Genomic DNA, 26491 nt, shown 5'->3' with positions numbered 1-26491 from the left:
CCACCCAATCACATCCCACCCCCACGCAATCACATCCCACCCCGATGCAACCATTACCCACCCCCACCCAATCACGTCCCACCCCCACCCAATCACGTCCCACCCCCACCCAATCACGTCCCACCCCCACCCAATCACGTCCCACCCCCACCCAATTGCGTCCCACCCCCACCCAACCGCGTCCCACCCCCACCCAATCGCGTCCCACCCCCACCCAATCGCGTCCCACCCCCACCCAATCGCGTCCCACCCCCACCCAATCGCGTCCCACCCCCGCCCAATCACGTCCCACCCCCACCCAATCGCATCCCACCCCCACGCAGCCATTACGCACCCCCACCCAATCGCATCCCACCCCGATGCAGCCATTACCCACCCCCACCCAATCACATCCCACCCCCACCCAACCGCACCCCACCCCGATGCAGCCATTACCCACCCCCACCCAACCGCACCCCACCCCGATGCAGCCATTACCCACCCCCACCCAATCACATCCCACCTCCACCCAATCACATCCCACCCCCACCCAACCGCACCCCACCCCGATGCAGCCATTACCCACCCCCACCAAACCGGATCCCCCCCCTCCCGAACGCTTACTCACCTGAGCCAACAGGCGGCACCGCCCACACCAGCGCTCCTGCCGGTGCTCACACCGACTGCTCGATACACCGGACCTCGTGCGACCTTTTCCCATCGCACCCACTGGGGACATCTTGCTCCTGAACTGCTCTTGTACATCTTTCAATTTCTCCCGCTGGTAGATCGTGCACGCGCATCACAGGTGTGCCACGCTTGGAACGACGTGTCCCACCAGCCTGAGCTTTGGAGACGCTTTGAATTCCAGTTGAGCCACCCAGGAACTTCGTACCTGAAGGCGACACATCCAGACCTCATCCAGCAGATCGTCAAACGTCACTCAAGCCACCTGCATTACCTCAGTTTCAAGGTGCGAAAAGCACGTTGGCGTACCTGGTTAATGGAAATGGACAATTGTAGTTGTTTCGTTTTAACATTGTGCCACCTGCTCAGGTGCATTGTTGTTGCACTTGAGTGAGCCCTCCATACATACCTCAGTTCCAACCACTGTTGGATTGAGACGGTGAAAAAGACAGAATTAAAGCACGGCAATCGATGTCCCCTGTCTGCAGCACAAGACAAGCTGCTCCTGTACATGTCCATGGGCTCAGGTCCAATGGAAAAGTAGACAGACAGCTACATTAAGATGCTGCAACAGAGTTGAGTCATTTGAGCAGCTACTAGGAACGGTGATGCCCGGTTGTTGGTGTTTATGTACCTGCATTGTGTACAGGTCGATAGCAGCAAAGAATCGGCGGAAGCGGCGTGCGACATCCTGTCGCAACTGGTCAACTGCTCACTCAAGACCCTCGGACTCATATCTACAGCTCGACCGAGCTTCCTGGACGTGTCCCAGGTGATGAACCTTTAATCTGTGTGCAGCACCACAAACATCTCCTTGTGAAGGTGAGCGTCTGAAAAATGTCTGTTTGTCCGCAGTCACACTTTATCTCTGCTCTGACCGTCGTCTTTGTAAACTCAAAGTCCTTATCATCACTGAGGGTCGACGACACTCCCATGGACGACCCTTCGCTCAAGGTCCTCGTTGATAACAACAGGGACACACTGAAGCTCCTCAAGATGAACAGTTGTCCACACGTTTCACCTGCAGGTGAACTACCCCTGGCTTTGCTTCCTTCATTTTTAAAACGTGCAATAGTTGTTTTGTTTTGAGAACTTGATCTTCACTTTAAACTCACTCGTTAAACCCATTAAAAAATAAACCCATTGATATAATCAAATGTCTTCAGGTCAAATTTATCATGAAATCTCTTAGTTTATAAATGTCATGCTGAGCTACCTGGACCATTGGAGGTACGACATAACCCGCAGGTGATGCAACACAAAACAACAGGTGATGAAGCTACAGATTTGAATCCCTATGATGTACTCTGTGCTAGCTTTGTCCATGATGTACTCTGCGCTAGCTTTGGCCATGATGTACTCTGCGCTAGCTTTGTCCATGATGTACTCTGCGCTAGCTTTGTCCATGATGTACTCTGTGCTGGCTTTGTCCATGATCTACTCTGTGCTGGCTTTGTCCACGATGTACTCTGCGCTACCTTTGTCCATGATGTGCTCTGTGCTAGCTTTGTCCATGATGTACTCTGTGCTGGTTTTGTCCATGATGTACTCTGTGCTAGCTTTGTCCATGATGTACTCTGCGCTAGCTTTGTCCATGATGTACTCTGCGCTAGCTTTGTCCATGATGTACTCTGCGCTAGCTTTGTCCATGATGTACTCTGCGCTAGCTTTTTCCATGATGTACTATGCGCTAGCTTTGTCCATGATGTACACTGCGCTAGCTTTGTCCATGATGTACTCTGTGCTGGCTTTGTCCATGATGTACTCTGTGCTAGCTTTGTCCATGATGTACTCTGCACTAGCTTTGTCCATGATGTACTCTGTGCCAGCTTTGTCCATCATGTGCTCTGTGCTAGCTTTGTCCATCATGTGCTCTGTGCTAGCTTTGTCCATCATGTGCTCTGTGCTAGCTTTGTCCATGATGTACTCTGCGCTAGCTTTGTCCATGATGTACTCTGCGCCAGCTTTGTCCATGATGTACTCTGTGCTAGCTTTGTCCAGATGTACTCTGCACTAGCTTTGTCCATGATGTACTCTGCGCTAGCTTTGTCCATGATGTACTCTGTGCTGGTTTTGTCCATGATGTACTCTGTGCTGGTTTTGTCCATGATGTACTCTGCGCTAGCTTTGTCCATGATGTACTCTGCGCTAGCTTTGTCCATGATGTACTCTGTGCTGGTTTTGTCCATGATGTACTCTGTGCTAGCTTTGTCCATGATGTACTCTGCGCTAGCTTTGTCCATGATGTACTCTGCGCTAGCTTTGTCCATGATGTACTCTGCGCTAGCTTTGTCCATGATGTACTCTGCGCTAGCTTTGTCCATGATGTACTCTGTGCTAGCTTTGTCCATGATGTACTCTGCGCTAGCTTTGTCCATGATGTACTCTGCGCTAGCTTTGTCCATGATGTACTCTGCGCTAGCTTTGTCCATGATGTACTCTGCGCTAGCTTTGTCCATGATGTACTCTGTGCTGGTTTTGTCCATGATGTACTCTTCACTAGCTTTGTCCATCATGTGCTCTGTACTAGCTTTGTCCATCATGTACTCTGCGCCAGCTCTGTCCATGATGTACTCTGTGCTAGCTTTGTCCAGATGTACTTTGCACTAGCTTTGTACATGATGTACTCTGTGCTGGCTTTGTCCATGATGTACTCTGCGCTGGCTTTGTCCATGATGTACTCTGCGCTAGCTTTGTCCATGATGTACTCTGTGCTGGTTTTGTCCATGATGTACTCTGTGCTAGCTTTGTCCATGATGTACTCTGTGCTGGTTTTGTCCATGATGTACTCTGTGCTAGCTTTGGCCATGATGTACTCTGCGCTAGCTTTGTCCATGATGTACTCTGCGCTAGCTTTGTCCATGATGTACTCTGCGCTAGCTTTGTCCATGATGTACTCTGTGCTAGCTTTGTCCATGATGTACTCTGCGCTGGCTTTGTCCATGATAGTAGTGTATATATGTTGCTTATGGGACACTCTCATTTTCCCATTGACTTACATGTTAATTTTTCCACTCCCTCATTGCCCCTAAACACCTCTATTTCTCTCACCCTGTTCTTTACGAACCTTCTAACCTTTTGACATGTTATCCTTATTCATTAGACCACTTAAACAATGGTCCTTCTGTGTGAACCTGTGATCCTTCTGACCTTATGGACCTTTTAACCTTTTACTCTTAATATCATCTGGTGAATCATCTTTGACCCACTCAAACAACGACCCTACAAATATTTGTTTATGTGTGGGAAATAATTTAATTCTCCTACAACTCTCCTCACCGTCTAATACATTAACAAAAAATATGTTTGAGTTTGGTTCTTTATTAAGATATTTTAACTGAGCTAAAATAAAATGATAAACCTCCCTCAATGTTCTTGTCTGAGTGCCTCCTCTCCCACATACCATTTTTAAATTAATGTATATATTTTCCTGACAACCATCAAAGTTTTCCGTCCACTCAAAAATATTTTTATCTTTTTTACCCAACTCACCGGTATTTAAATTGATTCTCTTATTTGTTTTGTGAACTTTTTTACCAGTTGCCTTTTCAATTATACCTATTTGATATTTTTCACATTCATTATGTTTTCCATTTATATACCAAGGTTGATTACACCTCCACTCTTTAGTCTGGTTGATACTTGGTTCTATCATTTATATAATAGTAAAAAAGAGCCTGAGACATTTTAGCGGTAGCCCGTTAAAATCCCCAACCCCCCCTTTTTAACTTATCACTTATATATATCTTATCACTTATATATATCTTATCACTTATGTATATCTTATCACTTATATATATCTTATCACTTATATACTTATATAACCATAAGGGAGACTATCAATTCCATTTTCTAAAATAAACCTCTTATCATCAAAAGCCCCCAATGCTTTCTTATTTATCTCTTCTGAATATAATTGATGTTTATAACTTCTTATTCCATTAATCTTTCTAAACTCTTCTTTCTTTGTTGTTAAACAGTTATAATAATCCTTAAAGTTTATTGTTTCTTTAATAACATTTTTCTTAACACCTTTTAACTTCTTATCAGTCTTTTCAACGTTATTCACAATGTATTTATAAGCATAAGCCTTTGACCTCAATCCCACAAATTCACTCATAACATTTCCTCCTAATTCATCCTTGAACTTTCCAATCGCCTTTTTATTTTTAGAAGAGAACAACTCACTCTCTGGACTGTAATTACTCGTGTCATAGATATTAATGTCTCTTTTCATGTCTGAATAAACATCGTTGTTATTAATTTTCAAAATAAAACTATCTGTATCCATATAAAGTAGATTAACATCATTTTGATATTTCTTCCTCAAGTTATTATAAAAGTAATCATACATTAATGACTTTGATAAATCAAGAATTGTTGTTCCAATATAAATAGGTTTGTTCATTTCAATACTCTCTTTAATCAAATGGATCGCACAAAAGTTCTCAGTAAAGACCTCAGCTCGAGTAAAACTCGGTCTATTAATTAATTTTGATGCTTGTTCCCAAGATGTTGATAGTCTGATATTTTGTCTTTTCCTCACATTCTCCATAGTCTTACCAAAGACTGCATTATTCATCAATTTATAAAAGTCTTTCTCAAAATCTGTTTTTGACTCTGTTCTTCTTTGTGTATTAAAATCGATGTACCCCTTTAACCAATGACTTTGATTGAACTTTAGAACCCTGTGGATCTTCTCTACTCTTAGACCTTTTGATAAATATTGTCGCAAATTTCTTTGGTGTAGAACATAATTTTTCTTGTTATATAATGTAGTAAGTAATTTTTCTGTTGATTCACCTATATCAAACGATCGTTGATAATCACTCAACCATTCTTTCTTTGGACTTTCTTTCTCACAAGCAAATGGGAGATCTTTGTGTAGGTTATGGAGTTCCTCTGGATATTTTAAATCAATTTCAAAATAATAACCAACTTTTTCTTCATCCAATTCTTTTTGTGTAGAGATACATACATCTTGTAAAACGTTTTTGTAGTCTTTTTCCTTTACCCATCTAAATTTTCCATAAGGAAGAGCCTGAGACATTGCCCAGCCATACAGGTTGTTCGCGTCATAGTACATCAAGTAAGAACTCTCTTTCGTTGGATCATAATTTGGAAGATATTTGTTATTTGCTTTTGCGTATCTACTCGAGCAGACTTGTGAAATTCCACCTCTTTTTGCCTTTTCAATCATCAAAAGCATATCAACATCGGTTATGAAATCCAAAGCTTGTTTTGTCATTTTCAACATCGCACTCCAGGCCAATCCAGGTGCTGTGTAGTAGTGAGCAGGATCCAATCCATATCCAGTGCGACAAACAGATCTAAAGGCTTCAAATACATCGGCCAATAAAAGCACATCAGTTTTGAGATACAAATCGTGATACTCGCCAAGATTCTTGATGTTATATTTTTCCCAAACATTTTGTGCGAGTACATAATCTTTATCAGATATATTACTGTTGTTTAATTTGTTATAGAAATTTTCTTTTGAAGGAAGTTGTGTTTCATTGAATCTCTCAAATGAGTCCATATAGTCATAGGGGTAAATTCCCTTTTGTGTTAGAAAATCTTTATCTGAAAAATACTCTGAAAGACATGGAAACTCTTTTAGATTTTGAACCAAGTTAGCCAATGGACTTGCCATGAATTTAAATGTATCAAGAAATGTGATATGAGTAATAGGAGATGTGTGAATTGTTTTTGTGAATGAAATGTATTTCTGATCCGTGTTAGGAATTGCTGAAATGTGTCCAGATGTCTTTGAAAGTTCATTAATAAATAGATGCGTATCATAATGAGCATTGTTATGAAGAAAGACAGGAATGAAAGAGGGGAGTTGATAATTAATATTACAACTTTGATGAGCCGGACCTCTATATTTACCAGTGAGATGACAATGATCTCTAACCTTTAGACCTTCACCAATTTTTTCCTCACAAATATGACAAACATTGTTTTTTCTAAATTCCCTTTTCTGTTCACTCATCAAGGACATTGGTTTATTGGTTTCTCTCATTATCTTGGTTAATCGGACACAGTCTTTTTCTAGTCGTTTCACAAACTCCTCTGGGGTATTTGAGCCTCTATACTCCTCTAACTTGTTATATTTATCACCAACGGATGATTTGATATAATAACAAAAACCGCAAGGAATATGTTTTTGATATTTATTTGTGTATGATTCTTTTGGATCTGGAGAAGCAGTATTTATTTTTTCTAGAATACTTTCAAAATCAGCATATATAACAAATGGATGTTTGATCTTTTTCTTTTCATCTTTGAATGTGATCTTTGAGCCTTCTTTAGGCATATTGATTACCGTTGATTTATGTTGACCACAATAATTTGAATGTTGATCTAATCTTTCTTGTGTATGGAAGAAGTTAAGACAACGCAAAAAAATATATATTTTATTTGTTCTTTTACATACTTGTGGTTTTATTAATTTAGCAATATCTTTAATGTATGTATAATGTGAATTTTCCTCTGAATTAAAATATAGAAGATTAATATGAGTTTGTTTACAATTGTCAGAAAGCTTTAAAACCTGAATGTTGTTTGTTTCTGTTAGACCATAAACATTAACTGATAAATTATTCATCTTTTCAAATTTAGGAATATCATTTAAAGTCATCGGAAACTTTAGATCTTTCGTATTTAATGTATTCTCATATTTTTTATAATGAGATACTCTTTCATCATGAAAATGTGGAGGATGTAAGTGTGCTAAAATAGACCAGAGAAAACATTTATTGTCTTTATTTTTGATATTGATAACTGCTTTTCTATTTTTGATAAAACTGGGTAAATCAATGTAAGAAGAAGCTTTTAGAGGATCTGATTTAAGAATATGAATGTCTATGTAAATAATTTTTCCTATATTGAATCCACTTCCTACGATTGAATTATCCACATCTTACTCTTGTTTAATAAGTTCATCATAGACTCCTGATGTTTTAAAATCTTGATATGAAGATATAAAGTGTGGCTCAGTTCTCATGTATGGTGCATCTATAACTCCTTCATCCTTTGTCATTTCTAATTTTACCCCCATATAAAATTTAAGTGGTTTCATTTCTTTTAGTGTTTTTTCAATCAATGTTTGAACAGCAGGTTTGACTATTTCAACAGCATCAACTATAGACTTTGGTTCGGGAGGTTTGAAGTTAAAGATTCGAATCCTGATATGTCTTTTGAAAGCACCATCAGTATTTTTAATAGTAAACAATTTTGACAAGTGTTTGTTAGTTTTAAGATGGGCTTTAAACCCCTTCTTGAGGATGGTTGTTTTACAGACCTTACAATGTTTTGTTTTAGGTGGAAGAGGGGAAAGTTTGTTAAGAATGTTGTATGTATGTTTTGCGGTGAGAATGTTGTTTATAATATTTTACTTCCTTCTCGCAAGTATCACAATAAACCATATTTATAGCGTGAGAAAACGTGGTGTTTTATATATATCACTGTGCTTAAAATAAAACACTTTTGAGCTTTACAGCTCCGTTTTATATATATCGCTGTGCTTAAAATAAAACACTTTTGAGCTTTACAGCTCCGTTTTATATATATCGCTGTGCTTAAACTAAAACACTTTTTCACTCAGAATCATCTAAGTCATAACTATCACATGAATACTCAGAATCATACTCAGAGTCATCAATAAAGCTACTCTCATAACTATCATTTGAGCACAAACTATTAGTATCATAACTATCATCTGTGTTCAATGAAATACTATCATCACTATTGTCCGAGTTCAATGAAATAGTAAAATCTTCACTGCTGTAATGACTCGTATTTAATTAGCAGAAAAAACCTTTCCATCTATACCAATATACTTTCTTTCATTAACGGATTCAATCTCTACATTTTTAATATCAAAAGTTATCTTTAAATAATCTCTAACTATCATAGAACGAAATGACATTTCACCAGAAATATTAACATCATTCATTTTACTTAGATCTACACCCTTTGGATTATTAAAGTAAATACAAATTTCTCCACGAGTATTGTTGATGGTCTTATCATTCTTTTTCAAAGTATCATGGTCAATCACTTTTTCAAGCTTTGAATAAATTGCCAGGAGTAGAGGAGAAACTTTTGTGAGATTTACTTTAATGGATGTCTTTCCAGGTATAGTTAGAGCTCTTCCTTTAAATGAAATAGAGGGGCTCATGTTATTTTCCATAACTGGTTTTACCCAAAAATTTCCATATTTATCTTTGTTCAATTTAACATCTTTGACATATTTTTCTATATCTTCCACCGAAGTAGAGATTGATTGAAATTTGTCTTTTGTGCTTTGAAACATTGTATTTATTAATGAATAAACTTGCATTTAGTTTAAGTAAAAATTTACCACATAAATATGATAAGTTCTGAAGGATATTTAGAATTTCCAGACTCTCCATATGATAAATTAGAGAATTGTCCGGCTTGTGATAGAGTGGGGCTTAATGATGAGGATTCATATAAACAATGTTTATTCTGTGATTTAATTTTAATTAATGATAATAAAAAATATAAAAATATATATAACTCTTTTAAATTAGAACCAAAAATGAATTACTTTACAAGATTAATAAGAGAGATGAATGTTAAGTATTGTGATGATAATACACCATTTCTTTCAAGGGAAGAGACTATTTGTATTAAGAAAATGTATAAGGGTTTAATGATATTTATTATTCAAAATAATTTTAATGGAAATGTTAATACAAGATACTATATAAATAAAATAATGAATTATTTTGAAATTAAACCCGAACTCAGGATAAAATGTAGAGTTTCTAAAATAGCTCAAAAAAAGTTAGATGACTTGTTTTCAAAATATATAAATGAATGATTTTTTACCCGTTTGGGAAAATAAGATAAAATTTAATAACCATAAAAACATTCCAAATTCATTGAGATGTCTAATAGTTGGTTCAAGCGGATGTGGAAAAACCTGTTTACTTTTAAAGATGCTCCTTGGTCCTAATTTTTTAGATTATGATAATTTAATAATTTTTACAAAGTCTAGTTTTCAACCCGAGTATCAACTACTCTCACAGGGTTTTAATGCAGGTCTTAAAAAGGAAGACATTATCGGTTTATTTAAACTTCAAAACAAACTAAATGATTATAATATTGAAGATATAATACAATTATTTTGTGATACACAGAAATCAAAATCGAAACCAAAACCCATAACTTGTATTCTCAGTGATAATACGGATGATATACCTTCACCTCAAGATTTAGATAAATCAAAAAAGAACCTCGTCATCTTTGATGATTGTGTTAATGAGAGAAACCAAACAGTAATGGACAGCTACTATACAAGAGGGAGACATTCTTCTTGTAATTGTATTTATCTTAGTCAGTCATATTTTCAACTCCCTCGACGCTCAATAAGAAACAATGCCAATACTTTTATTTTATTTAAGTTAAATTCAATAGATGTAAATAATTTTTGGAGAGATAATTGCTCTACGTTATGTAGTAAAAAAGAATTTGAAAATTATATGAAACACACGATTGGAAAATATAAATATATTGTTGTGAAACAAGATGAGATATTAAAGGATGTATTTTTATTTTAAACATAATTACATATATTAATGACAACAATTATTATTAACCTTGTGGGTAAATCTGCTTCTGGAAAGAACTTTCATAAATCTAAACTCTTGAATAGTAAAAATGAAAAGATTGTAAGTTTTTTTTAAAAACACCCTATGATTCGTTTTGTGAGTACTACAACCAGAGCAAAGCAACCAGGAGAAGTAGAAGGGAAAGATTATTACTACATTTCAATGGAGGAACATATGCGATTGAGGAACGAAGGTCAAATATTTGAGGAGGTCTCTCTTGGTTCTACAAAATATTCACATTGTAGGAGTGAGTTAAATAAAGTGAAATCTAATGGTCTTGGGATTTTAGAAACTAATCCTGAAGGAATGAGACAAATTATTAAACATTTGTGTGGTGATGGAGTTAAGATTTTATCATTCGGTTTTGATATCGATGAGGAGACAACGCAAACGTATGAAAAGCAGAGATACAAGTATTAGTGAAGAAGAAATAACAACTCGTATTAATACCAATAAAGAATTTGATGAAATATTTAAAGAAAAGGATTTATTTCAACACATTTACTATAATGATGAAGAAAAGGAAAATTTTCCCATTGACCTTTACAATTCATTAAATGATATTTTTCAATAAATAAATACAGAAAATGAATACCGAAGAAAGAGCAAGAAAGTTTAAAGCACATCAAGAGTTGGTTTCAAAAGTTGTAAAACAACAGGAAGAGATGAAGAAGAAACGGAGACGGAAACTAACTGGTGAAGAAGCCTTTGAAAGAAAACAAGAGAAATTTTTTAAACCGCTTTTAAAAACTCAACACCCTACAGTTCCCACGGTAGAATTTACTCCGAAAAAACTTCAAATGCTCAAAGATTTTAGTCAGATAACAAAACAAGAACTTGGAAAATTCGAATATAATGATGAAGAATTATTTCAGAAACTTGAGGAGGTAAATCAACCCCCTAATTATGTAGTGGAAGCTCTTCAAAACAATGAATATTTGGCAGATTCAAAAACCAGAGCAGGTCTCATTCCAACAGAAGAACCAGCAGTGTTCCATCTTGTGGAAGAAAAGGTATTGATATTTAATGATGAATTGATGTTCTTGAGTTCTACTCAACCAAATGTTAAATTAACTCCAAGATAAATGTTTCTTCTAACAAACCCCGGATTCAGCGGTTCAAAATATTTTGAGGAACCACTTGATATGGAAAGAGAGGAAGATAGGGTATATATTGAGTTGCTAAATGCACTTGATTATGGAGTTTCTGTCGCTGGTAAAAGTAAGAAGAATGAGAAGGAGAAACATATTATTGATGCTTTAAGTAAGCTTGGTTCAGGTGCTAGTTTTCTTCCAAATGACCCATCACAATTAGTTAATAGGCTATTATTGTTGTTAGGTAGTAAGAAGGCTGGAAACAACAATTGTTTTAATGAATCCTCAGCCATTTTAGATCGGTTGATGAATATGAAAATAATTAATAAATGTCAATACAAAGATATTTTATTAGATATTAAATAAGATGAGAAGCACAATTCTTAGTTTTAATTTCACAACGAGCGATTACACAGCTTCATTCCCTTACCCACTACAACTTGACCCCCTTACCTCATATGAGGCATCTTTATTGTCGATGGAAACTTATAATACCTTGTTTAATATCACAGAGAAAAACAACAAGTTTAGTTATAATCCAGGAAGTGGATATAAAACTATAACCGTTTCACCTGGAGCTTACGAGATTTCTCAAATATCTTCAGAAGTCTCTCGCCTTATGAAAGAAAAAGGTGATGAACCAAAAAATATTGTAATAGATATTCAAAAACACACTTCAAAATCAACTATTAAACTTAAAAATAATTATAAAGTTGATTTCACGATTGAAAATTCGTTTAGAGAGCTATTGGGTTTCTCTTCAAAAAAGATTGAAAATAACGGGACGTTTTACAGTGATAATGTTATTCAAATATCCTCCGGTATAAATTCAGTATTAATTCATTGTGATTTGATTGATGGTGCTTATAACGATGGAATAAGAACAAATACAATATTTTCATTCAGTGCATACTCAACCCCGATTGGTTATAAATTTAATATGGAACCAAAAAATCTTGTCTATTTACCTGTGTCAGGAAAAACCATATACAGAGTAAATTTTAGGATAACCGACCAAGATAATCGTATGATATCCTTTAATGATGAAATTATATCCATCAGAATTCACCTACGTGAAGTTTTTCAATAAATAAATAATGGTTATTGTGAGAAAACACGAGTTGGGAAAATATAAAATAATTACAGGGGAGGGCATGTACCTTTCACCATACTATACAAGGTATGTGGGTAGAGGATACTATAAACCTAAGAGACAACGAGGTGTAGGTCATCAATTTCGAAATAAAGGAGATGGGATAATTGATACTCTAATGGGTATTGGTTCAACCATCCTTAAACATAAAGACCTAATTGGTTCAACTGCTTCTGCCATGGGCTCCGTTGCGGGTGCTATAAAGAGTATAAAAGATGCTCAAAAGGAGTCTCATAAATTACAAGCAATCAAAGAAATAAAAAAAGGTAAAACTCAACTATCTTCACAAGAACGACAAAAAATCATTAAAATACTTGGGTCAGGGTTTCAACGATTTTAATACTATATAAATACAAGTATGGAAGCGATTGATAGTATCTATGATTTGGATGATACAATTATCATTTCAAACTCCACGAAAAAGGAAGACTATTTTAAGGTAAATGCTATAACAGGAACAGACTGGAATTCAAACGGAACAAAAAGTTTTGAAATAAATAATCAACAAACTTACTTGAATATAGCTGATAGTTTCTTGCTGTGTAAATTTAAATTCACTAAGGCTGCGAATAATACTAATGCTACACTCGTAAATGATTTCTTCTGGAAAATGTTTGATAGTGTTCGCCTGTATATTGGAACACAAGAGGTTGAAGTGGTTGATTATGTCTCTGCTACATCTGAAATGATGAAATTTACACTATATTCGTTTGGTGATAGAATGGGTAAGGGAGCTGTTGAAGGTTTTATTCCTGATATGTCAATGGGTACAAACACAGACCCTGGTTATAGTCAAAGGAAGGCAATGTATAATGATGACACAAAACCAGAGAATAGTTTTACCGTAGCAGTACCTCTGAAAGGTATATTTGGATTTTGTGATTATGACAAAGTTTTGTATGGTCTTAAAATTAGATTTCAACTACAAAGGAATGATAATGTAAATAGGTTGCTTTTTGGGGTTGAAAATGCTTTTGGAGAAAATAATAAATTTGTTATTAATGATTTGTGTTGGTATATCAGTGAATATACTCCTAATCTTAAAACGGAAGAGATGTTAAATAGAAGACTTAACTCAAAGAAACCGCTAAATGTATCGTACCTTAAAAGAAGATGCCAACACGTTAAACTGGAACACACTACCTACACTTGGAATTTGGGTGTTCTTCAAGGAAAGCCACGATACCTCTGGCTCATTTTTAAAAAACCAGATGGAGAGGACGGTACTAATAAGAATAATGCCCTGAGTGATAATGCTAAGGTGAAACAACTTCGGGTTTCTCTTGATGGCACATTTTATCCACGAGATAGATTGGAAATTGATTGGGAAAAAAATGATTATGCGGAAGCCTACAAGTCCTACCAAAAGGTGTGTGAAAGTAATGGTAATAATGATCCTATTTTGGATATGGTTGCGTTTCAAAAACTTTATACAATCTACGCAATTGACCTGAGTTCTCAAAAGGAAACTATAAAGTCTAATCGAGTGGATACTTCTCTATACATTGAAAGAGGGGAGAGTGAAGAGGTTAATGCATATTGTTTGCTTTTGGAGGAAACAGAATTACAGATTAATACAGATAATGGTGTTATGATTAATATCACATAGGTTTTTTCTCATAAATAAATGGTTGGGGTATATGTTAATCAAATCAATCTTAATAAATTAACATCTTGTATTCAAAATCAAAAGCCTTGTATTATTAATGTTAATACAATTCAAAGAAAAGGAGCTGTAAGAATTGATGTTTTACTCACACACACACAAGTAAAAACACTAAATGATGTTGGATCACTTAAAATTAAAATGACGAAACCTATGTTAAAGAAATATTCAATAGACGAGTCAAGAGGAGGATTTCTCCCGTTTCTAATTCCTTTATTTGCTGGTTTAAGTGCGGCGGGAGCATTGACTGGTGGTATTTCAGCAGCGGTAAAAACTGCTAACGAAAGGAAGGCACAACTAAAAGCTCAAAAAGAATTGGAAAGACATAACAAGGAGTTGGAGAAACAAATTAGTGGAAGTGGTGTAATTGTAGATTTTGCTCAAAAACTTGAAAGTCTACCTGATAAAGCTAGATTGTTGGTTGGAGATATGCTTTCCTCTATCACTCAAGCGGGTGTTAAACTAACTAAACGGGGTAATGGATTGTATCTTTCTCATAAATAAATGGATAAATGGTTTAAACAATTTGGAAAGAATACAACGTCAAATATAGAACTAGCTAAGTATTGTAAAACACTAAAAATTGATAATGTGGTTATTTGTATGAGAGATGAATTAATACATATAAATAAGAATACAAAGAATATTATTATGAATTTAGACACACAGAATGGTTCTCATTGGGTTTGTATTCATAATAGTCAGGATAAATATTATTTTGATAGTTATGGTATGCCACCACCTGTTGAAGTAATACAATTCTTACAGAATGGTGTTTATCAAACATTTCAAGTTCAAGAAATTAATTCTAAATGTTGTGGTCAATTATGTTTATATGTATTATTTCAACTCAACAATAATGAAAATTTTTATGATATCATTTTTAATCTAATATAAATGACTTATGTTGGAAAAGATGGTTCTATCTTTGGAAAATCCTCTCAGGATATTGATTTATCAAATTATTATACAAAGGCACAGGCTGAACGACAAAAATATAGTGTAAGTAAAAATATTAATGTGAAGAATATTTATAAATTAATCAATTATCCAAACCCTACAGATGCGAATGACTTAATTAGATTAAGTGATTTATCACAATATATATTTTTATAAGAAAACAGCACGTTTTGTTAAACAAGTAAAATTTACAACCACAACACCTGGTTATACTGACCATACACCTTTCCTCATTGAATTTAACTACCTGCTTACAATTGAATTTTATAAAGAAGGACATATAGTTAATATGCGAATTAATAAATGGGGGTATGATATGCCTGATTTAGGGTATAATTGGTCTTTTTCAATAAACATAGAAGACCTACATGATTTTAATCAGTCTCGTAAAGAAGAATATTATCCACTTGGTGAGGATAAGGATTTATGTGGAAGTACAATTAATAAACAACAAATACATGGTTTTAAGAAAAGAAAAATATATGATAGTATAGCGATGGTTAGCATGACAAAGAAGGAAGGTCATGAGATAAGGATAGAAAGCCAAGGAATACAAACCAATTTGGTAGTGGGAAGATGGGGTGGTATTACCTGTCATAATATTAATCTCACATATATTTCTGATACATAAATGGCAGGAAGAAGACTACAAGAGAATTATAATTTTTGTATTCAAGGATACCTACAAGAAAAGGGTGCTCGGTATTACATACCTTATGATTTGGAGCATATACATGGGAATTTTGTCATTAAAAACTGGCCTTATACTGATATTGTTAAACCCACAAATAGAGACTTGTTTAAAATATTAAATAAAAATGAACTTCTCAAAGTTATGAAATATAAAACTCTTTTAGAAATCGTCAACAAATCTTATTGGTATCCTATTATGAGAAAAATAATTATAGATACAAGAATATCACAAAATCCAGATGAGTATATGTATAATATTCTTTGGGGTTCAAACTCAAGGGTAGCAAGGGATGAGGAAGGAGTTGAAGAAGAGAAGGAGGAAAGAGAGAAAAGAGAGAAGAAGGAAAGGGAGAGGGAGGAGAAGGAGGAGAGGGAGAACAAGGAGGAGGAGAGGGAGAAAAAGGAGAAGGAGGAAGGAGAGAAAAGGGAGAAGGAGGAAAGAGAAAAAGAAGAAGGAGGAGAGGGAGAAAAAGGAGAAGGAGGAGAGGGAGGAAAGGGAGCAAAGAGAGAGGGAGGAAAAATATAAAAAGATGGAAATCAGTGAGATTCGTAAAAGATTGAGTGTATTACAGCAAATAAATCAATCTCAATGCACCGAAGAGGAAATTAAAGAATTAACAACTCTTATGAAGATAATGGTTTCAAAAATAACAACGTCAATGTCTTCAATTTCAGGGAGGAGATTTCAACGAGAAAGTGGTGAAGAAGAAGAAGAAGAAGAAGAAGAAGAAGGAAAAGATTATGTGATTGATGATGTTGGTGTCATTGACTTCAGTTAGTTTTTATTTGTAAATAAATGGAGGAGAGAGTGAAGGCATTCCTTAGGATTCTTTATGTTTTAAAAATAAAGATTGAAATGTATATGTTGAAAACCAAAAAGGTTTTGATACTCTGTCAGAATTTTTCTGATAAATAAATATGAGTTATTGTCTCAAATGTAAAAAGAAAACTAAATCTAAAAATATCTCTTATGTTAAAGCTAAAAATAATAGAGTTTATCAAAAAGGAATATGTCAAGTATGTGGCTCTAAAAAGTGCCAATTCATCTCTCCTAAAAGAGGAGGAGACATACAAAAGTTTCTGTCAGGAAGTAAATTTACAACAACTGGAATTCCAGGGGAATTACACCTTCCAGTGTATTGTTTCTGTGGTCCAGGAACAAACTTGGATAAAAGATTAGATGAGGCTGACAATCCTAAACCTTGGTCTAAACCTACAAATAGGGTTGACGAAGTGTGTATGAAGCATGATATTGCTTATGGGAAAACCACTACGTTGACTGAAAAACATAAAGCCGACAGCGAAATGTTGTATAATTTGTCTTTGATACAAAATCCAACGTTGAGAGAGAAAGTTGATAGGTTTATTGTGAGAAATTTGATAAATGCTAAATTGAAACTTGGTCTTGGTTATTCCTCAAAAAACTATTAGGCTCTAATGATGTCATCAAGACTGAGGAGCTTTTGGCTGAAGAATTACACAAACCTATAATCACAAAGTTTAAAAGAAGGAAGGTTTATTCTAAATACACCGACCACATATGGTCCGCTGATTTAATTGAATTGAATAATGACAGGGGATACAGGTATGCTTTAACCGTTATTGATTTGAGGAGTAGATTTGCCTGGGTTGTCCCTTTAAAAAATAAAAGGGGTGATACTTTAATGTTAGCCTTTAAGCTAATATTTGATCGGGATAAAAGGAAACCAAAGAAGTTATGGACTGATGAGGGAACAGAGTTCTATAACAAAATATTCATGAAATTTCTTAAGGGGAAGGGTATTAAATTATACAGCACCTTTAATGAAGGAAAGGCAGTTGTTATTGAGCGTTTTAATCGTACTTTAAAAGAGAAATTATATAAAAAATTCACACAACTCGGTTCTCAAAAATGGGTGTATTTAATTCAGGATATTGTAGATAATTACAATAATACAGTTCATTCATCAACACAATCAAAACCATCAGAAACATTTACAAAATTAGAATATGAAAAGGAGATTAATTTGAGAAAGCCCAAGTTTAAAGTTGGTGATATTGTAAGAATATACAAATGGAAAAGTCATTTTGAGAAAGGTTATACAAAGAGATGGACTAATGAATTATTTAAAATCGTTGATGTAATGGATACAGTCCCTTGGACCTACAAATTATATGATTGAAATGGAGAAGAAATCTTGGGTTCATTTTACTCACAAGAATTACAAAAAACACAAGTAAGCAGATAATACCCTTGAAAATAATAAATAAATAAATAAAATGTAATGGGGATACGTTTTTAAATCTGTGAACCCCAAACACAGAATCACACAACTTTTTAGTTGGGGCTTAACTTTTGTGTGTGTATAATGGGGATACGTTTTTAAATCTGTGAACCCCAAACACAGAATCCCTCAACTTTCCAGTTGGGGCTTAACTTTTGTGTGTGCATAATGGGGATACGTTTTTAAATCTGTGAACCCCAAACACAGAATCCCACAACTTTTCAGTTGGGGCTTAACTTTTGTGTGTGTATAATGGGGATACGTTTTTAAATCTGTGAACCCCAAACACAGAATCCCTCAACTTTTTTTTTTTTTTTTTTTTTTTTTTTTTTTTTTTTTTTTTTTTTTTTTTTTGTATACAAGGTCGAGGCTCGTGAAAGAGCGAACATTAATCACACAGAAAGACAAACCGACACATAAAACATATAACATAGGGAGCGGTAGACAAGATGGGGAGAGAGGGGGAAGGACACAAAACACAACATTTGAGAGCAGGGACCGAGAGACATGGAGACATCGAGAGATCTGAGAGAGGGCGAGGGCTTTGGGGGGGGGGCGTGGGAAGGGGGCGGTGGGAGAGGTATAAAACATATGGACATTGCCAGGACTTCCAGGAAAGAAGTTGGAATTTCAAACAAGGTGGATCTGGGGTGAATTAGCGGGGGTAGAAAAGATCAAGGTTTTGGATGGGGGAAGATAAGAGATGGTGGTGAACAGCTGTTTTAAAGACCTGGAGGGAGGAGTGGGATTGAAGGGAGTGAGGGAGTTTGTTCCAGAGGCGGGAGAAAAGAGGAATGAAAGAGTGAAGGTGAGCAGAGAGCCGAGATTTCGGCAGTTTAACCATCAGAGGGTTGCTGGCAGATCTTGTGCGACCTGTAGGAATATTTGGGGGACAGAGCACAGAGAGAGCTGGGGGTGCAAGGCCGGAGAGGAGTCGGTAGAAGACAGAAAGACCACCTACCTGCCTGCGGTGAGTGAGTGAAAGGCCCTCAGAGATAGCTTCATCGCGGGAGATTCCAATAATTCTGAAAGCTTTGGTTTCAACAGCGTGAAGCCGAGCTAGGTGTGAGGCAGGAGCACCGGCCCATAGGGGAGAACAGTATTCCATTGAGCTGCGGATGAAAGCCTTGTATGTGGTGAGGAGCTCAGGTGTGCCGAGGAAGGACTTCGCACGACGGAGGATGCCCAGTCGGCGACTGGCTTTGGAGGCCAGCTTGGAAATGTGGTTTTCCCAAGAAAGATCATGGCAGATAGTGAGACCCAAAATCTTGAGCGACAGAACTTCTTGGAGAGGATTGTTGAGAAAGTAGATGGGAGGGTTGTCCAGTCGATCTTTTCGGAGAGACATAGTAAGAGTGTGAGATTTGTCAGGATTGAAAGACATGTTCCACTTGTTTGACCAGTCTGTGATTTTGTCCAGGTCTTCAGAGAGTGAGGAGGCAGCAGACTGCCGATCTGAGGGAAGAGGAATGGAGCGGCAGAGAGTGGAGTCATCAGCAAAGAGATAGAGAGGATTTTCGAGAGAGTCAGAGAGATCATTGATGAAGACCAGAAAAAGCACGGGGCCCAGAACACTGCCTTGGGGAACTCCAGCCTGAACAGGAAGAGGAGATGAGAGAAACCCATTCAGGGCCACACGTTGACGACGACTAGAGAGGAAGTCCGCCAGCCATGCGTGGAGATTTCCATGGATACCAAAGGAGGAGAGTTTGGTGAGCAGAGCGGGGTGCCAGACCGTGTCGAAGGCACGTGATATGTCGAGGGAGACAGCTCTAATTTCCTGTTTGGCATTGAGGACCTCCATCCATTGTTGAGACAGCAGAAGCAGCATGTCCAGAGTAGAGTGACCAGGTCTGAAACCAAATTGATGATCAGAGATCAAGCCATTGGAGAAGAGGAAAGATTTCATATCCGAAGCAATGATGGATTACTTTCCAGTTGGGGCTTAACTTTTGTGTGTGTATAATGGGGATACGTTTTTAAATCTGTGAACCCCAAACACAGAATCCCACAACTTTTCAGTTGGGGCTTAACTTTTGTGTGTGTATAATGGGGATACGTTTTTAAATCTGTGAACCCCAAACACAGAATCCCTCAACTTTCCAGTTGGGGCTTAACTTTTGTGTATGTGTGAGTGAGTCATAATAATATACAAACCCTAACCCAACCCCATCCCTAACCCAAACCCATCCCAAACCCAAACCCATCCCAAACCCAAACCCATCCCTAACCCAAACCCATCCCTAACCCAACCCCATCCCTAACCCAACCCATCCCTAACCCAACCCCAACCCAATCCCTAACCCAACCCAATCCCTAACCCAACCCCATCCCTAACCCAACCCCATCCCTAACCCAACCCCATCCCTAACCCAACCCCATCCCTAACCCAACCCCATCCCTAACCCTCACATTCAAAATCCCAACCCTAACCCAACCCCATCCCTAACCCAACCCCAACCCATCCCTAACCCTCACATTCAAAATCCCAACCCTAACCCAATCCCATCCCTAACCCAACCCCAACCCTCACATTCAAAATCCCAACCCTAACCCAACCCCATCCCTAACCCAACCCCAACCCTAACCCTCACATTCAAAATCCCAACCCTAACCCAACCCCATCCCTAACCCAACCCCATCCCTAACCCTCACATTCAAAATCCCACCCAAACCCTAACATAATCTTTTTTTTCTTCTTTTTTTAAAATATGTATTTCTTTTTTTTTTTTTTTCCTCTTCTCCCAATTCTGTCTTTCAAGGCTTTCAAGTTTGAAGAAGTAGAAATGGGAAGAAAGAATTTTCCAGCATTTTCTTCCTCGAACTTTCTTGATATTGCTTAAATCAAGCGTCATTAAACAAAGAACATTGTTCATTGCTTTAGAATCCAAAGAGTCTCCAAGATGGACCCCACAGGTAGAGTCTCCAAAATAAAACCAACTTTCCAAGTTCCCAAGGTATAACCACATTCCTGTTGAGCCTCCAAGATAGGTATCACATTCCGAGTCATCAAAACAAAACCCCCATTCCGAGTCTCCAAAAATATAACCATCTTTCCAAGTCCCCAAGGTAGAACCACAATTTTCAGAAATATTGGGGGTTTCCGTGATAAGTCTCACATAGTATAACTGCGGACCATCAGGGAAAACTTCCCTTTCCCAATTTTTTAGGGTTTCTATGATGTGTCTCACATAGTATAACTGTGGACCATCAGGGAGAACTCTCCCTGCCCAATTTTTTAGGGTTTCTATGATGTGTCTCACATAGTATAACTGCGGACCATCAGGGAGAATTCCCGTTTCACAATTTTTTAGGGTTTCTATGATGTGTCTCACATAGTATAACTGCGGACCATCAGGGAGAACTCTCCTTGCCCAATTTTTTAGGGTTTCTATGATGTGTCTCACATAGTATAACTGCGGACCATCAGGGAGAATTCCCATTTCACAATTTTTTAGGGTTTCTATGATGTGTCTCACATAGTATAACTGCGGACCATCAGGGAGAACTCCCCTTTCCCAATTTTCAGAAATTTGTGGGTCTCCAATGTATGACTTGTATTCTGGCTCATCAAGGTAGAACTTGTTCAGTGGGTTTTGTTTTGATAACTCACAACAAGTATCATCATGGTAAAACTCTTTTTCAGGATTTTGTGGATCTCCAAGGTATAACTCTTTGGCTGGGTCATCAAGGTAGAACTCGTTCTGGGGGTCTTGGTTGTTCAAAATGTCTTCAAACAAAAAAATAACTTCATCCCAAGTTGTGTTAAAAGCAGAATTTTCATTTCGTATCTCAGATACAATTTCCTGTGAAAGAAAATAACAATGTATTAATTTAATACAATATTTTTATTTGTATAAATCAAGCTCTATGAATATTAAAATAAACTTTGTTAACTCTTACATGAGTCTCATCTAAAAAATAAAAATAATAAAAATTTAAATAAAGAATTAAATAAATAAATAAATAAATAAACAAACTTACCTCCATTGATAAGAGGTTCGAGTCCAGTTCATCAATCTGAAGGTTGAGCGCTTCACAGGTGTAGGACTCCAAGGGATACCAAAGTTATCCCATTCCATTTCGGCATAGTAGTCCATTCTCAAGTGAAGCAGAAAGCGTGTTTGAAAAAGCCTGTGTGGTCGGTGCCTTTTATAAGAAGGGCTGGGTGTGTGTCATTTCCTGTGGAAATTCCCTGGGCGTGTCTTAACTGGAAATGATGTGATGGAAATTCCCTGAAAATGATGTAATGTATTACCTGGAAATGATACAATGCTGAAGAGTTTATAAAGTGGGTGGGACTTAGCAAAAGTGGGCGGGGCATAGCACAAAGTGGGCGTGGCTTAACAAAAAGTGGGTGGGCTTATTAAAAAGTGGGCGTGGCTTACCAAAAAGTGGCCGGGGTTTACCAAAAAGTGGACGGAGCTTAACAAAAGGTGGGCAGAGCCTACCAAAAAGTGTGTGGCACTGGAGGCGCTCAAACAAGAACATTGAGGGAGGTTTACCATTTTATCTTAGCTCAGTTAAAATATCTTAATAAAGAACCAAACTCAAACATATTTTTTGTTAATGTATTAGACGGTGAGGAGAGTTGTAGGAGAATTAAATTATTTCCCACACATAAACAAATATTTGTAGGGTCGTTGTTTGAGTGGGTCAAAGATGATTCACCAGATGATATTAAGAGTAAAAGGTTAAATGGTCCATAAGGTCAGAAGGATCACAGGTTCACACAGAAGGACCATTGTTTAAGTGGTCTAATGAATAAGGATAACATGTCAAAAGGTTAGAAGGTTCGTAAAGAACAGGGTGAGAGAAATAGAGGTGTTTAGGGGCAATGAGGGAGGGGAAAAATTAACATGCAAGTCAATGGGAAAATGAAAGTGTCCCAGAAGCAACATATATACACTACTCATGATGTACTCTGTGCTAGCTTTGTCCATGATGTACTCTGCGCTAGCTTTGTCCATGATGTACTCTGTGCTAGCTTTGTCCTTTATGTACTCTGTGCTGGCTTTGTCCATGATGCACTCTGTGCTAGCTTTGTCCATGATGTACTCTGTGCCAGCTTTGTCCATCATGTGCTCTGTGCTAGCTTTGTCCATCATGTGCTCTGTGCTAGCTTTGTCCATCATGTGCTCTGTGCTAGCTTTGTCCATCATGTGCTCTGTGCTAGCTTTGTCCATCATGTGCTCTGCGCTAGCTTTGTCCATGATGTACTCTGCGCTAGCTTTGTCCATGATGTACTCTGCGCTAGCTTTGTCCATAATGTACTCTGCGCTAGCTTTGTCCATGATGTACTCTGCGCTAGCTTTGTCCATGATGTACTCTGCGCTAGCTTTGTCCATGATGTACTCTGCGCTAGCTTTGTCCATGATGTTCTCTGTGCTAGCTTTGTCCATGATGTGCTCTGCGCTAGCTTTGTCCATGATGTGCTCTGTGCTAGCTTTGTCCATGATGTACTCTGCGCTAGCTTTGTCCATGATGTGCTCTGTGCTAGCTTTGTCCATGATGTACTCTGTGCTAGCTTTGTCCATGATGTACTCTGTGCTAGCTTTGTCCATAACGGTCAATCCCGCATGAATTGGTGAAGAATGGTCCATGTCTATGATTTTCGCCTCTCTTGACAGATGAACACCTGGCCGGCTGGTTGCCTCTTGACAGATGACCACCTGGCCGGCTGGTTGCCTCTTGACAGATGATCACCTGGCCGGCTGGTTGCCTCTTGACAGATGACCAGCTGGTTGCCTCTTGACAGATGACCACCTGGCCGGCTGGTTGCCTCTTGACAGATGATCACCTGGCCGGCTGGTTGCCTCTTGACAGATGACCAGCTGGTTGCCTCTTGACAGATGACCACTTGGCCGGCTGGTTGCCTCTTGACAGATGACCACCTGGCCGGCTGGTTGCCTCTTGACAGATGATCACCTGGCCGGCTGGTTGCCTCTTGACAGATGACCACCTGGCCGGCTGGTTGCCTTTTGACAGATGACCACCTGGCCGGCTGGTTGCCTGTTGACAGATGACCACCTGGCTGGCTGGTTGCCTCTTGACAGATGACCACCTGGCCGGCTGGTTACCTCTTGACAGATGACCACCTGGCCGGCTGGTTGCCTCTTGACAGATGACCACCTAGCCGGCTGGTTGCCTCTTGACAGATGACCACCTGGCCGGCTGGTTGCCTCTTGACAGATGACCACCTGGCCGGCTGGTTGCCTCTTGACAGATGACCACCTGGCCGGCTGGTTGCCTCTTGACAGATGACCACCTGGCCGGCTGGTTGCCTCTTGACAGATGACCACCTGGCCGGCTGGTTGCCTCTTGACAGATGACCACCTGGCCGGCTGGTTGCCTCTTGACAGATGACCACCTGGCCGGCTGGTTGCCTCTTGACAGATGACAAACCTTTGAAGAGCATTGTTGTTTAACCATTGTATTATGCATCCAGGTGTGTGATCACAGTGTTTCCCACAGGTATCATGTGTGTCGCCGATCAATGCCAAGGATTGCGCGAGTTGGCGCTCAATTACCACCTGTTGTCCGATGACCTGCTCCTGGCACTGTCCACAGAGTGTCACGTGCATCTGGAGCACCTGCGTGTCGACGTGGTGAGCGAAGATCCAACAACCGGACAGCCTCGACTTCCTTTCCGTTCGATCCGACGCTCCAGTTGGGAAGCCCTGCTTCGTCATTCGCCGTCGGTCAACCTGGTAATGTATTTTTACCTGGATGCCGAGGAGGAGTTTGAGCCTTTTTTTTTCGACCTCACACCAGTGACGCACCTGTACTTTGGCCGCTCCGTGAGCAAGGCGGTTCTGGGCCGTGTGGGCCTGTACTGCCCGCGGCTCCTCGAGCTGGTGGTTTGTGCCAACGGGATGCAACACCTGGACGAAGAGCTGCTGCGGATCGCGGGGTGCTGTCTCTCGCTCACCGCCATCGGGCTCGGGGAGTGCGAGGTGTCCTGTTCGGCGTTTGTGCAGTTTGTACGTATGTGCGGACATCGTCTGACGCAGCTGTCCATCATGGAGGACGTTCTGGTGCCCGACCATCTCTATTGCAGCCTCGAAGACATTCAGGCAGAAGTGTCGCGGCACCTCGGTCGTCCCTGGTATCCAGACGCGATGCCCACTTGGTGAGAACCAGGAAGCCAGCCATTGGTCTCCGAGCACCATGCTCACAAACTGGTCAACGGACACCATGATCACAAACTGGTCTACGAGCACCATGATCACAAACTGGTCTATGAGCACCATGATCACAAACTGGTCTACGAACACCATGATCACAAACTGGTCTACGAACACCATGATCACAAACTGGTCTACAAACAACATGATCACAAACTGGTCTACGAGTACCATGATCACAAACTGGTCTACGAGCACCATGATCACAAACTGGTCTACGAACACCATGATCACAAACTGGTCTACGAGCACCATGATCACAAACTGGTCTACGAGCACCATGATCACAAACTGGTCTACGAGCACCATGATCACAAACTGGTCTACGAACACTGATCACAAACTGGTCTACGAGCACCATGATCACAAACTGGTCGACGAAAACCATGATCACAAACTGGTATACGAGCACCATGATCACAAACTGGTCTACGAGCACCATGATCACAAACTGGTCGACGAAAACCATGATCACAAACTGGTCTACGAGTGCCATGACCACAAACTGATCTGTGTTTATAATCAATTTGTGCTTCCTGGTCGCATTCGTTCCCCCAATCCATATTCATCATTTCACAAGCTTTCGCTGCTTGGGACACTGGCTCAGGTTAGAGGCCAATTGGTTCATGATCAACTTTCCAACATTCTACTTCATCCTTGTAATCCTTGGTAGTTATCCTTGTTTCGGAAAATGGGTGAACATTGTTTTAATGATAATCTCATTGTCGTTTCCAAAGTGCACATTTTATTTTTAATGTTAATTGCCATTTGTCATGTGAAATGTAATGATTGAAGCTTCAGGTGGAGGCTAACCTGATAAAAGACGAGCGGGTGTTTTTGTTGGAATCGCACTGACTCGGACTTGCTTGTGTTTGGAACTGGAGCTGCCCTCGTTGGTCGTCGAGTCTATCCATACCCTGAATGGATAGTGCATCACTGGCCAATGTTTCTTCAATGAAGAACTACCTTGTGATGTATACCTGAGCCATGGCCTATTATTGCAGCTTTTGGTGCTTTATTAAATCCCGAGCCTCTTTTGATGAAACGAGTGACTGTTACCATGGAAAAGAACATGCATCCATTTTTGGCGTTGCGCTTGGATCTGGACGGCAAGATCTTACCTTTTAACAACATCGAAATAAAGTCTTCAACACACGGAAATAA

At 38.6% G+C, this 26491-nt stretch overlaps 1 protein-coding gene across 1 annotated transcript; it reads left to right on the top strand.

The window, feature by feature from the left end:
- Positions 1 to 44: 44 nt before the first annotated feature.
- FBXL3 (F-box and leucine rich repeat protein 3) lies at positions 45 to 26491 on the top strand. The gene is made up of 5 exons (XM_068135016.2): positions 45 to 75; positions 471 to 952; positions 1316 to 1438; positions 1522 to 1693; positions 24615 to 26491. The coding sequence occupies exons 1-5, from the start codon at positions 45 to 47 to the stop codon at positions 25274 to 25276; spliced, it is 1470 nt and encodes a 489-aa protein (XP_067991117.1). The 3' UTR covers positions 25277 to 26491.

This window comes from Myxine glutinosa, chromosome 14 (genome assembly GCF_964187855.1).
Source record: "Myxine glutinosa chromosome 14, kmMyxGlut1.1, whole genome shotgun sequence".
Lineage (NCBI taxonomy): Eukaryota > Metazoa > Chordata > Myxini > Myxiniformes > Myxinidae > Myxine > Myxine glutinosa.
This window is presented reverse-complemented; position numbering and strand designations above follow the sequence as displayed.

Coding starts and splice junctions, on each gene's coding strand:
- FBXL3 (XM_068135016.2), top strand. CDS start 45: ATGCAACCATTACCCACCCCCACCCAATCAC. Junction 1,439..1,521: donor GCTTCCTGGACGTGTCCCAG/GTGATGAACCTT, acceptor GTTTGTCCGCAG/TCACACTTTATCTCTGCTCT. Junction 1,694..24,614: donor TCCACACGTTTCACCTGCAG/GTGAACTACCCC, acceptor TGTTTCCCACAG/GTATCATGTGTGTCGCCGAT.